The following is a 13,556-nucleotide window of genomic DNA, read 5'->3' as shown; positions in this document are numbered from 1 at the left end:
TTACATAATCAACATATTGAAAATAAAAAGACAATGCAATAACACTTAAAGGGACAGTAAACGTAAAAAATAATGTTACAATAACACATTTTGCAGAATTATGTAGTAACATTATCTTATCGACAGTTTGAAAAACCAAACGATTTTGAGAGATTTTATCCCCCAAAGTTGCACTTACCTCGTTTCTTCTCCAGGCTCTTTTAATCAGGTCTTTTTTTTCCCCAAAAGCGCTCCACGGGCACGCATTCTAATCACAGCGCGCCCGCAAATCGCTTTTGAAAGGAAAACCTGATTAGAAGAGTCTGGAGAAGAAACGAGGTAAGTGCAACTTTGGGGAATAAAATCTCTCAAATCTTTTTTTTTTTTTTTTTTTAATCTGTTGCTAAGATAATGTTACATAATTCTGCACGGTGTGCAGAATTATGTAAAATTATTTTTTACGTATACTGTCCCTTTAAATTGATTTTAAGATGAGCAATAGATTTTTCTGACAAATTGTTTCCTTTCTATTTCCCTATCTTCTCTATCATGTGACAGCCATTAGCAAATCACAAACTCATATATGTACAGTATATACTGTGAAGTCTTGCACATGCTCAGTAGGATCTGGTCCCTCATAAAGTGTGCACATTAAAAAAACTGCTTACTTTGATATTGGAATTAAATATGAAAATGTTTTTCCCCCCTGCTCTACCTGAATCATGAAAGTTTTATTTCAGTCTCTTTATTGAAAACCTAAAACTATTTACTTAATATGTTCTGTCGAGAACTGCAATTCGTCGAGAACTGCAATATGACGTCACTTCCGGCAGCAGATTACATAAATTGCCCCTATTGCGCATGGGAGCGCGGACCCCGAGATTATTCATCTGAAAAGAGGCGTACCCTTGGGGAGAATTTATTGAATTCTCCAATAAAAGCTAGTGCGCATGCGGAATTTGTTATGACGCTAAAAAAAGCCAGACCCTTCAGAAAAACTGATTGAGTGCTCCAAGAACAGCTGGTGCGCATGCGCGCATTTTCAGAAACCTGACACATAATAGCTAAACGTGTAAACACCGGGCCCGTCTGTTTCTCCCAAGCTTTACCCTCAGGCCGAGCTTGTTACAATATTCAGCTGAGCACACACAATATTTATTATCAATGATTGGTTATTTCTCTAAGTTACCTCGTTTTTGCAAACCTCCATGTTTTGAGCTCATTTTACTCAAATTACACCGTTACAATAAGGAAATCAAATACGGTGGATACTTGCTGTGTTTTTACTGTTTAACAATAGGTTTTATTAAAATAGTATTCTGCTGCATATTGTAACTGTGTAATTTGAGTAAAATGAGCTCAAAACATGGACGTTTGCAAAAACGAAGTAGCTTAGAGAAATAACCAATCATTGATAATAAATATTGTGTGTGCTCAGCTGAATATTGTAACAAGCTCGGCCTGAGGGTAAAGCTTGTGAGAAACAGACAGGCCCGGTGTTTACACTTTTAGCTATTATGTGTCAGGTTTCTAAAAATGCGCGCATGCTTTTATTGTAGATTTCGATAAATTCTCCCCAAGGGTAAGCCTCTTTTCAGATGAATAATCTCGGGTGTGCGCTCGCATGCGCAATGGGGGCAATAAGTGTAATCTGCTGCCGGAATTGACCTCATATTGCAGTTCTCAACGAATTGCAGTTCTCGACAGAACAGATGAAGTAAATAGTTTTAGGTTTTCATTGGATTTATTATCTTAACATGAAAACGCTGTTTTTTATTTAAAGGGATATTGGGGTGGAATATTTGTTTCAAATTCCAATTGATTAGTATCTTAAAGGGACAATAAGCACCTCAAAATTGCAAGAATAATGTATCAGCCAAATCTAAACATTTAAAAAAAATAAAAATAATTAACATTTTTTTAATTGCAATTGTTTTTCAATAGCCAAAGTGTACCCACCATTTGCTTTAGGACCCAATCTGGGCTTTAGTCTGCAAACAACAAGGCTAGCCACAGTGATAGTATTAATATAAAGTGCATTGTTTTGCTGCTGTTATAGTTTAAAGCCAGGGAATGGTATGTAGCATGGTTAGCCTTGATACGTCAACAGGGTGCATTTTAAGTTCTAATAATTAGAAAATATTCAATTTACCCATAGCCCTTGTCCCACTAGATAGAAGACAATCCATAGCATGATACATCTACAACAGTACTTGAGTGATATTTACCTCCCACCATTTCCCAGTCGAGAGGTCTATGCAGTGTGAGGAAGACCTTTAGGAGGAGCCATGAAGGGGCAGGATCACAGGTGTATAGTGTACTAGATCATGGCAGTCCCTGGTTTCAATTTTGAAACCGGGATATTTGTCCTAAAGGGAAGCTCCAGGAGGGACCGTTGGGCAGATCTCCTAAATCGTGACAATCCAACAATACCCAAGATAGTTGGGAGCGCTGATGATAAGCTGTGTTGTATTTGCACCACCGATACAGTGTTTTATTTCTATTTCAATCTCACTTATGGGCTTTTTATGGGCATGTGTTATACTTGTCTACAAACTATCAAAAAACACCCTTCATCCACTGGGTGATCAAGTGCAGAAGCAGCTTGTGTACAGCTTATTGAGTAAATAATACTTAATTTACTTCTTATAAAAGCTACAATATCTGGATATGTTTAGAACATGTGAACAATGAGGGACCTCTTTTGCCAGAGCATGAGAACAGGCAACCCCTCCATCCAAATTTTGAAAAACCGAAGAAAGCATCAACATAACAAAACTAAGAACATTATTTTATCAGCTTTAAACCTCCTACTAATTCATAGTACAAACAGAGAGGAAGACACCCCACACCCCTAAAGCACTTCTGCTTGCTGAAGTTCTTTGGGTTTTTTTAGAAGGTCCCCCTTATTCCTGTTTTATTAAGGTGCCTATTTCATGAGAATGCTCTTTAATAAAACGGGATTGGCATGCCCCCCTCCGGCTAAACAAAAAAGCTTCCCTATAAGATGATTCTGATTGGGCCACCGATTGCAGAAGAATATATTGCTCTTGCAAGAGCTTGATCAACTTTTTCCTGATCCAGTGTTATAGTTTCAATAAATGAAGGTATTGTGTATTTTTTGGTGGCAGTTGTTTCAGCCCTTGTTTAAAGGGACATAATACTCATATGCTAAATCACTTAAAAGTGATGCAGCATATCTGTAAAAAGCTGACAGGAAAATATCACCTGAAAATCTGTATGTAAAAAAGGAAGATATTTTACCTCACAACTTCCTCAGCTCACCAGAGTAAGTTCTGTGTAAAGCAATATACTTCAGCTGTTGCCCAGGTAAAAAATAAATAAAAAAAAAATGAAGAAATGAACAGCAGCCAATCAGCATCAGCAGTGCTGAGGTCATGAACTCTTTTACTGTAATCTCATGAGATTTCACTTATTCTCATGTGATTTCATAGTAAACTTCCTTAAACTGAATAGGGAAATAAGATGAGTGTGCATGAGGCTCAACCCCTTAGCTGTCCCGGGACAGGCATACTGATTTGCTGCTTAGAAGTCCTTTACAATGGGATGTGGCTACAGAGGAACTTTTGAGGTAAAATATCTTTCTTTTTCACATAGAGATGTTCAGGTGATATTTTCTAGTCAGCTTTTTACAGTTATGCAGCATCACTTTCAAGTGTTTCAACATTTGGGTATCATGTCCCTTTAATTGAAGACGTTGCTGGTGGAGAAGACCTTTGTGATGACACAGCTGTTGCAGAAAGAGTGTTTCTGGAATGGGAACATTGGAAGGAAAAGCTAATTGCACTTTCATTTTAATGGCCCTTCTCATTTACTTCCATTAACTATTTTTAATGTCTTTAGGACACCTCTGGCATTCAAGGAAAGACATGTTTTGTCATCCTGGTAGCATTTGGAAAAAACATATTTCTTTTGAAAGTATTTGCAAATTGCTGTTTTTTTTAGAAAATATCGCACTGTGGAAATGTTTTCAAATGATGTATGTTGGTCTCACCATTTTACTGACTAAAATAGTGACCAGATTACAGGTAAACACTACTCTAGGGTTCCCACCTCAGCCATGTTTTCCTGGACACTTATGAGTTACACATGCTGCAGGGTGTGCAGGGAGGAACATGTATTGTGTTTCTGGACAGCACTATTCATATTCCTCCCTGCACACCCTGCAGCATGTGTAACTTATAAGTGTTCTGTATTTTAAGGGACAGGTGGCAACCCTACACTACTCTGTGATAGGGAACAGAACATTAGTAGGAATCAAGTCATCATTTAGATAAATGTTAGGAAGAAAATCTAATGCAGTCAAAATATGGTTACATTTTCAGAATTCAAAGGAATTTAACCTCTTACCTTCCAATTAAGGCCTGAGAAACAACTCAATAAACCATATACCAACAAGATGGCGCTTACAAGCAAAATAAACTGTAAGCTTTTTTCCCTGTAGTAACCCCTAGAGACAGAAATGCGTATATCTCTTTTATTTGAGAATTGCATCCTCAGTATTTTCTTAATATTTGAATTGTGTTTTAGGATTTGCTTGTATTTTGGGTACAGGAATTAAAGCGATTTGAGAATTTACATAAAGTTCTATAGTTTTTAGAAATAATATTTGAGGTTTAAATATATGAACACTATGTCATAAACATATTATTTATCATTGTAACATATTTCATACTCCATTTTTTCAGTTTTTCGAGAAAAAAATATCTGTCCGTCCCCAATTTTTCCATTCTTTTTTCGGGGGCTTCCCATCTCTTTGACAAGCCCACCTTCAGAGTGTATTAAAAAGACATTTAACACAAAAATAAATACCTCATAATTTATATTTGATTAAAGGAACAATATATATATAAAAAAAATCAATTTTACTTCTATTATCAAATTTACCTCTATTTCTTAATATTGTTTTTTGAAACTCGGTCCCTTTTAATGAGACCATACTGACGTAGGCTCATGATCGTGCAAGTCTGTTGAGCACTACATATATAGCATTGATACAAACATTGCATTGGTCTGAAAATGTGTGCACAGTCCTTAGTCTACCTCAGTATGCCCTTATGGAAAGAGTTTCAACGAATTAAAAAAGTGACTTTTTTTTCCTATCATTTCAGTAAATAATTTTCTTTTACAGGAGACCCAGAGTGCTTGCCTCAATTATCCTGAACTTGTCTGTGTGAATAAGACAATTCTTTTTCTCAGATCTACCTTACAATAGTGTCTCTGACTGTAGTAAAGGAGGACAGACTAGGAGCTTAAAGGGATAAAAAAAGGTCAAAATTGAAATGTGTATGGGTGCCCTTCAATTTGTAATATAAGCATTTTTGTAATATACTTCCATTAGCAAAAATACTTCTAGTATAAGTTAATAATGTTTTTTTCTGCAGCATACACACCAATGCCAGCTCTCTGAGGTGTAGCGTCTTAATACTAGTGCACAGGCCCTCACAGGATATGTGCATATGCTGCAGAAAATCAGTAATAACTTTTATTAGAAGTATTTTTGCTATTGGAAGTATATTGCAAAATGCTTATATTTCAAATTGAAAGGCACCCATGCACATTTCAATTTTGACCTTTCTATCCCTTTAAATGGCATCATACTTATCAAGGGGTTTATACATAAACTCTTCTTGATTTCCAGTAACTTGCAAATTCTGCAAACATAAGTGTGTTAAACAATTTAAAACCATTTGTATGCATATGTTTATTGTTTTGTTTATTAGCAGTGGCGTTCTTAATAGTTGATATAGTCTATGCATATATGAAAATTCAGTCCTTTAAAATTATATAAAAGTGCAAAAAAGAAAATGCTTTAATGTGTACAAGCAGTATACTATTGCACTATTGTTAGCCTATAACTGTGTTTAACCTAACTAAACATATAGATTAAGTGGGCTCCAGAGCGGTAATGCACTACTGGAACCGATCTGAAAACATCTGGTGCTCTAAAGAGGCATTTGTGTAGCTACCAATCAGCAGCTACCTCCCAGTAGTGCATTGCTGCACCTGAACCTACCTAGGTATGCTTTTTTGAAAGCTACTAAGATTACAGACTACATTTTATAACAGAAGTAAACAGAAACATAGATTTTGACAGCAGATAAGACCCATTGGCCCAAAACATCTTCCTACATTTCCTGTAAAGTGTAAGCTTAAAGGGACATTAATGTTAAGATTAAACTTTCATGATTCAGATAGAGCATACAGTTTTAAGGGACTTTCTAATTTACTTACATTATCAGATTGTACCTAGTCTTTTAATATGCACACTTTCTGAGGCACCAGCTCCTACGGAGTATAAGAGCTCACAGTGTAAACGAATATAAGGCTGTGATAGGCTGATGTCTATCACATGATACAGGGGGCTGGCAAATTGAAGTACATTTTTAAATTTGTTAGAAAAAAATCTACTACTCATTTAAAATATGTAGTAAGAGCTATTACATTCCCTTTTTATTATTTGTTTGCTGGTTATATAATGCTACTATATTTAATGGTCCTTTAATTTGTGTGTTGGATAGATTTATGCTTATCCCGGCATTCTCAAGGGCACCCCTAGTGTTTGCTTTTACCTCCTCTAATGGAAATATATTCCATGAATAAATTACCCTTTCTGTGAAGAAGTGCAATTAAAAAATCTCTTAAAGTCATATGCTCTATCAGAATCTTAAATTGTGACTTTCATGTTCCTTAAATGTCCCTTTAAAGGGATAAGAAACCCAATTGTTAGAACCTGCTATTTTAAGCATCTTTCTAATTTACTCCTCTTATCAATTTTTGCTCGTTCTCTTGGTATGCTTTGTTGAATGAGCAGCAATGCACTACTGGTTGCTGACTGAACACATGGGTGAGCCAATGACAATCGGTATATTTATATGCAGCCACCAATCAGCATCTAGAACCTATGTTCTTTGCTGCTCCTGAGCTTTCCTAGATAAACCTTTCAGCAAAGGATAACAAGAGAATGAAGCAAAATTTAAAAACATAGAAGTAACTATTTGACTACTTGACTACTGTAATAACCTTTTATCTGGTCTCCCTCTCTCCCGCCTCTCCCCTCTTCAATCCATCCTAAATGCCTCTTCTAGGCTAATCCACCTCTCCCGATGCTCTATATCTGCTGCACCTCTCTGCGAGTCCCTTCACTGGCTCCCCATCCACAGCAGAATTAAATTCAAATTTCTCATCCTGACCTACAAAGCCCTTACCAACGCAGCCCCCCCTACCTGTCCTCACTCATCAACAAATATACTCCAGCCCGCCCCCTAAGATCCAACAATGACCTGCTCCTTGCATATTCTACCATCACCTCCTCCCATGCTAGACTACAGGACTTCTCTTGTGCCGGACCAACCATCTGGAACGTACTTCCTAGAGCTGTCAGAATTTCCCCCAACCTCTCCTTCTTTAAACGCTCCCTAAAGACCTTTCTGTTCATGGAAGCCTATCACCAAATCAGTAACTAATGAATTCCACTTGCCTAATAGCTGCCCTCATCTAACTCCACACTAACATCATTCCCACCTTTGCAGTCCCCACCTCCTGTTTCTCACCCTCCTACCCTTCTAGATTGTAAGTTCCCACAAGAACAGGGCCCTCAATTCCCCCTGTATTTGTTTGTTAAACTTTGTCTGGTGTCTTATATTGTATTGCACTGTACTTTTATCTTTGTACCCATGGACAGCGCTGCAGAGTCTGTTGGCGCTTTATAAATAAAGAATCATGAAATAAACATTTTGGGTTTCATGTCCCTTTAACTATATCCTAATTATGCCAACATGTCTTTAGCATAAATAAAGTACATTTAAAAACATGTATTTCAAAAAAAAAATCTTATTCTATAACATTGCAATTTAATCGTCTGCCAGAGAAAAGGTTATTTTATGCAAGTGTTTAAAATATTGCTCTCAGATAAACAACATTCTTCAGGAGCCTAGAAACTCTTTGCGGTAGACAGAGAAAATTTATTTTACTCAATTAAAGGTTTATAAAAACATATCTTGTAAATCTAACTGCTGAACTCCTTGAAATAATTTAATGGATTTCCAGAGATGTGAAATGGTTGAATTATAATCACTGTTTTTCTTTCCAATTAAATATAAGGATTAAAAAGCCATATCCCCCAAGAGGATAAATAGCCCACAGCTCCTCTCCTTGTTACCAAGATATTTAATGTTACTTTTCCTTAATTGAACCTTGAAGCTGCTTTGTTTTAAAATGACATATCTTATTAATTGCAAGTGGTTTCTTATCAGGAATAAATCTCAAGTTTTGTGATATTTATAGTTCATTTATATTGCTTTCTCGATTTTTTTGTTTTGTAGCTTTTGGCGTTCCTCCAGGGTCTATTTACCTTTTATCATGAAGGATACGAACTGGCGCAAGAATTTACACCGTACAAGGAGCAGCTTCAGTTCAATTTACAAAATGTAAGCTTCGTACTGGAGATTCAGGAATTATAATTTTATATATGTTTGTATAATAAAGTGAATGCAACGAATCACGCGTTGCATCTAAAATGTACAATTGTAAGACGATTAAAGTTCTACATAAATATGACTAAGCTAAAGTAACAAAACATTTCGGTGCTCTTATGTAAAAGTTAAAGGGACAGTTTACTCAAAAATGTTCTCCCCTTTAATTTATTCCAAATGATCCACTTTACCAGCTGGGGTGTATTAAATAGTTGATTTAGTGTGTTATCCCCAACTATTCTGAAAGTTTGGGGCCTTAGGTCCAAGCTATAGATAAGCTGAGTAAACAGCCAGCAGAAGAAATTGCACTCCCAGTGGGGTATAGAAGAGATTAGGTAATAAAATGTTAATTTTTCATTGTTCTCTCCAAGTATTGGTGATTGGTTTACGGACAGATATAAGTTAAAGAAGCATGTATATGTACACAATTTGATAAAGTAATGAGATCTGATTAAACCTATAAGCTCAACCCATTTTATTAGGTTGTGGTTTTAAAACACGAAACCAGCTAATTCATATACACAAATAAGCCTTAAAAAAGCAATTCTCATAGATTTTATACTCTGCAGCTGGTAAAAAAAGTAATTGGAAACACATTAAGGAAAAAACAAGTTTACAGTATACTGTCCCTTTAAATGCAGTTCTTTGCATACCGCAAACCAGCAATAGGTTCTGAAAATAATTTAAATGCAGCAAACATACTGGGACGTGCTTGTACTTTTTCCTGTTTAATATATTACATTCTGCTTAATGTGGAGTAGAAGGTAGTTTTAAAAAAAAAAAAAATTGTACCACAATTATCTTAAAAGTAGCATCCTTGCATGTGGCTATTTCTTTATTTTTTTGCCCTTAACACCTTTGAAAAATGCTGACTTCTGCACTGACCAGATAAAATATTTCTTTTATAGACGAGAAATAACTTTGAAAGTACTCGGCAGGAGATGGAGCGGTTAATGCAAAGAATGAAATCTGCAGACCAAGATTACAGGCCGCCAAGCCAGTGGACAATGGAGGGTTATCTGTATGTACAGGAGAAAAGTAAGTCTTGAATCCCTTGAGTCATATTTTCTTTTGATTATGAAATACAGTACATTTATAATACCCCTTACAGGAACAGTAAACTAATTTATTGGGTGTTTCCTAAGGCACCTTACAGTAGGATGTTTAAAGGGACAGATAGAAAAAAAATATTTAGTTCTTATGATTTCACTTGATTAAAAGTTAAAATTGGGGTGTGGGATGCAGCAAAAAAAAAAAAGGATTAAAAGGTTTATTTATTTATTTCATCACATTTTGCACAGCTTCTACTGAGTATGTGCACAAGTTCACACTGTATATGTATACTAGTCTGTGATTGGCTGATGCCTGTCACATGATACATGGGGAGAAAAAATTAATTTGTCAGAAACATTCTACTGCTTATTTGAAATTCAGAGTAGGTGCTGTAATATTGTATTTTATTATGCACTTGTTAATTGTGCAGTTCTATTGTGTTTAATTGTCTTTTAATATTTATTTTTTAGAGGCTTTCAGTAAAGCATATCAACAAAATCTGAATTGTCACAATATTTATCATTTGGAACAAAAATGTTCATTCTAAAACCATAAGTACTGCATTAACTAATGTTTACTTCCAGAGTATTATATTTTATTTAATTGTGACAATAATGTTTATTGGGTGACTTTATTACAAAGGGAAATTAAAATAATCCCTTTTGCAGGACTTTAGTTTTTGGTGATTGGTGAAGATGTATAGTCATGTTTTACGCTTCTCTGTGTCAATGAGGAGAATCAAGAAGGTGCGTCTGTAGCGCGGACTAGCTCTGGAGATTCAGTCTCTAATTGGCTGTGCTGTCTCCAGTAGCGGTTTCATAAACCTTATTATGGGGGGCAAACACTCCTTGTGGAGTTGTGGGTGGAGGCATATTTAGTGGTTTTCCAGGGGGAGGTGTCACAGTTGGGGAACATGACCTTCCTAAAAGGACAGGGAGTAGCAATTTTCTCAGCCCAATAGGGGCGAAAAACAGAAGATTGTGGGTGCTTTGCACCCCTTTCTCACCCTCATCAACCACAACCTGTTTCCCTCTTTCACTTACAATGAGAGAAAATAAAATATGCAAGGGTTAGAACAAACGCTTGCAACATTTTATTTTCATAATTTATGCCAATATTTGACATACATGTATATTTTTTAATAAAACATGAAATTATGCATCATGGCAAATGAGTGATGCATTGATCTTAATGCTTCAATTTTAAGACCGCCTTTAAATTGGTTATTGTTTAGTAAATGTTATAATTGTATGTCGAGGAGTAGTAGAAATTTTCACCCAGCCTATATGTCTAGGAATGTGCAAATATAGATACAGAGAAAACAGACACCTATGGGTATAGAGAGAAACAAATAAACAGGCTGATGGATAAACAGACAAATGTTATGTACAATATATAGACAGAGAGACATATATCAGAATACCTAGCAAAGTAGTATTTACCTTCTGGTATTCTCTCTATAGGTTATGTATATGGAACCACTAAAGTGAAGGTAAACTTTGATGAATGAAAGCCCATTTTTTTTAAAATACTATTAAAAACAGGGGCACTTTCATTCATCAAAGTTTAGAAAGCAGCCGATTTGATTAAAAACTTACCTTTGTTCTTCTCACAGCCAGAGCAGCTTCCCCCATCTGGAGATTCTCTCTTCATACGTCATCAATGACTAATCCGGCTTCCTCCAATCACGGATTTCCCCCTAGGGGAGTCATTTCCTGAAGCCATGCCGTGATTGGAGGAAGCCGGATTAGTCATTGATGACGTGTGAAGAGAGGATTTCTGGGTGGGGATAGCTGCTGTAGCTGTGAGAAGAACAAATGTAAGTTTTTAATCAAAACGGCTGCTTTCTAAACTTTGATGAATGAAAGTGCCCCTGTTTTTAATAGTATTTTTATAAAACGGGCTTTCATTCATCAAAGTTTACCTTCACTTTAAAAATAAGAATATGGTATTATCTTTATGGGAACATGGTCAAAATATAATACAGTAATTTTTTATATATAAGAATATGATAGTAAGGCTGTAGTTAATTTTTTATGATGCAGTATTTATGATATGAAGAGTCATCATTTTTATCACTAATGTATCATAAATAAAATAACCATCTGAAAACTAATTGTTGAGCAGTTTTGCTAAATGTCTTACTACAAATGGAATTTATCATTTTAATAGATTTTTGTTACATCTCATTTACATTTCACATCTGATAGTTAATATTGTTCTGTGTTTAAGTTAATTGCTTACATGGTTTGTGCGTGCATGCATTGCCGCTTTTCCCTTCAAAGATCCTTATAAAACATCTGTAGATATTTTTCCAATTAAAAATAACTCTAATTACTATATTTACGTTTCATGAACCGTATCTTAGAATCGGATAATGTGAGCGCAATACCAGAAACTCAATCTGTTGTGCACAAGTTAGATGTGCACCATTGCTCTTCTTTTACGAGTTACTGCAGAATTGTTCAGTACACTTTTATGTCAAACCTGCATTATCGTCTGATATATTATAGCTTTGATGTACCAGTTGGAATATGACATCATACTTAAAGGGGCATACCCATATGTACATGACAAACGCACATTAGCATTACTACACCCTAAAACAGACATCTTCAAACTTGGCCCTCCAGAGCTTTTGAAACTACATTTTCCATGATGCTCAGCCAGCATATCAGCATATCAGAAATTTGTTCCAAAACCTCTGGAGGGCTAAGTTTGAGGATGTCTGCCCTAAAACGACTCCCATTATTAAAGGGACATTATAGTGCAAACAAATTCTAATTTGACTGCTGCTTGGTTCTGCTGTATCTGCCTGGGACCTGTAATGTTCCTTTAAATAAACCTTATTAAACTGTAAACAATGGCCATTAACAAGTTAATCCTGCCTACCTATTCAATACAAAGATTGTTATATCAAAAGAGAATCAATTAAGGTATATTTAAGTTAATTGAATAGGTATACAGTCCGAGACAAGAGGTTGTGCTTGGATAAAACTAATTTATTAAAGGGAAATGGAAAAATATATAACTTTCATAATTCACATAGAGCCTACAATTTTATTTTTAAGATCCTTCCAACTTATTTCTATTATCAAATATAGCTCTTTATTATTTAAATTAGTCAGTGCATTCATTCAGATATTCAAAACAAATGCACATCCCTAGTTGTCTGTTTCCAACCGTCAATACTTGTGCATAAGATGTAGCATTCCAAATCTTCCAAGTCTAAAACTGCATTACTAATTTGGTTTTATTTAAAATACTAAACTCAACAGCAATAGCTATCTATATATATATATATTGTGTGTGTATATATATATATATATATACTATCCCATAAGAACCTATAAATTCAGGTTAGATTTATTACTTGTTTAAAATGTGTTTATCTATTCATTTAGGGCCGCTTGGTTTTACATGGACACGACATTACTGCACTTATGATAAAGGAAGCAAAACATTTACAATGAGTGTTTCAGAGACAAAATCAGGTGGAAAAGTGGTAAGATTCACTAATTTAATTTTTAATGAAATTGTTTATTTCTGAAGAAACTTTATTCTATAGCAGTTCACAAGCAGTCCAGTAAAATGTTAGACCGACAAGAGGTAGTGTTTTGTCATATATAATGCTAAATTATAACTATATAACTAACTATAACTGTAATTGTAGCAGCTTTTTGTAACATTTGTAAGAGCATTATATACTAGCCATTCAAGTAATAACTAATCTTTAAACAGTTTTTACTGATACTATTAACAGAACACAGCAAGATGTTTTGGAGTCATAATGAAACCTTCATCCAATGCCTCTTACCTGTCTAACCTGACCTTTAGTGTAACCTTCTCTGGCACATCCTTTGACCCTTTACCACTTTCTTTTGGGATACCACAAGGCTCTATCCTTGGTCCCCATTCTCTTCTCAATTTATGCATCATCCTTTGGTTCCTTAATAAAGTCAGACGGGTTTCAATGTAATGTGTATGCTGATACTACCCAAATCTACCTCTCTGCACCAAAACTATCCC

At 35.3% G+C, this 13,556-nt stretch overlaps 1 protein-coding gene across 1 annotated transcript in view; it reads left to right on the top strand.

Annotated features, from left to right (window-relative positions):
• ARHGAP42 (Rho GTPase activating protein 42) overlaps positions 1 to 13,556 on the top strand; it is a 530,853-nt gene that overhangs the window by 388,263 nt on the left and 129,034 nt on the right. The window contains exons 6-8 of the mRNA XM_053708589.1: positions 8,325 to 8,429; positions 9,383 to 9,512; positions 12,932 to 13,032. Coding sequence (XP_053564564.1) covers positions 8,325 to 8,429; positions 9,383 to 9,512; positions 12,932 to 13,032 — 336 coding nt within the window. The remainder of the gene's footprint in view (positions 1 to 8,324; positions 8,430 to 9,382; positions 9,513 to 12,931; positions 13,033 to 13,556) is intronic.

Source organism: Bombina bombina, chromosome 3 (assembly GCF_027579735.1).
Source record: "Bombina bombina isolate aBomBom1 chromosome 3, aBomBom1.pri, whole genome shotgun sequence".
In the NCBI taxonomy this organism is placed as follows: Eukaryota; Metazoa; Chordata; class Amphibia; order Anura; family Bombinatoridae; genus Bombina; species Bombina bombina.
The sequence above is the reverse complement of the archived record's forward strand: the minus strand, read 5'-3'. Positions and strand labels throughout refer to the sequence as shown.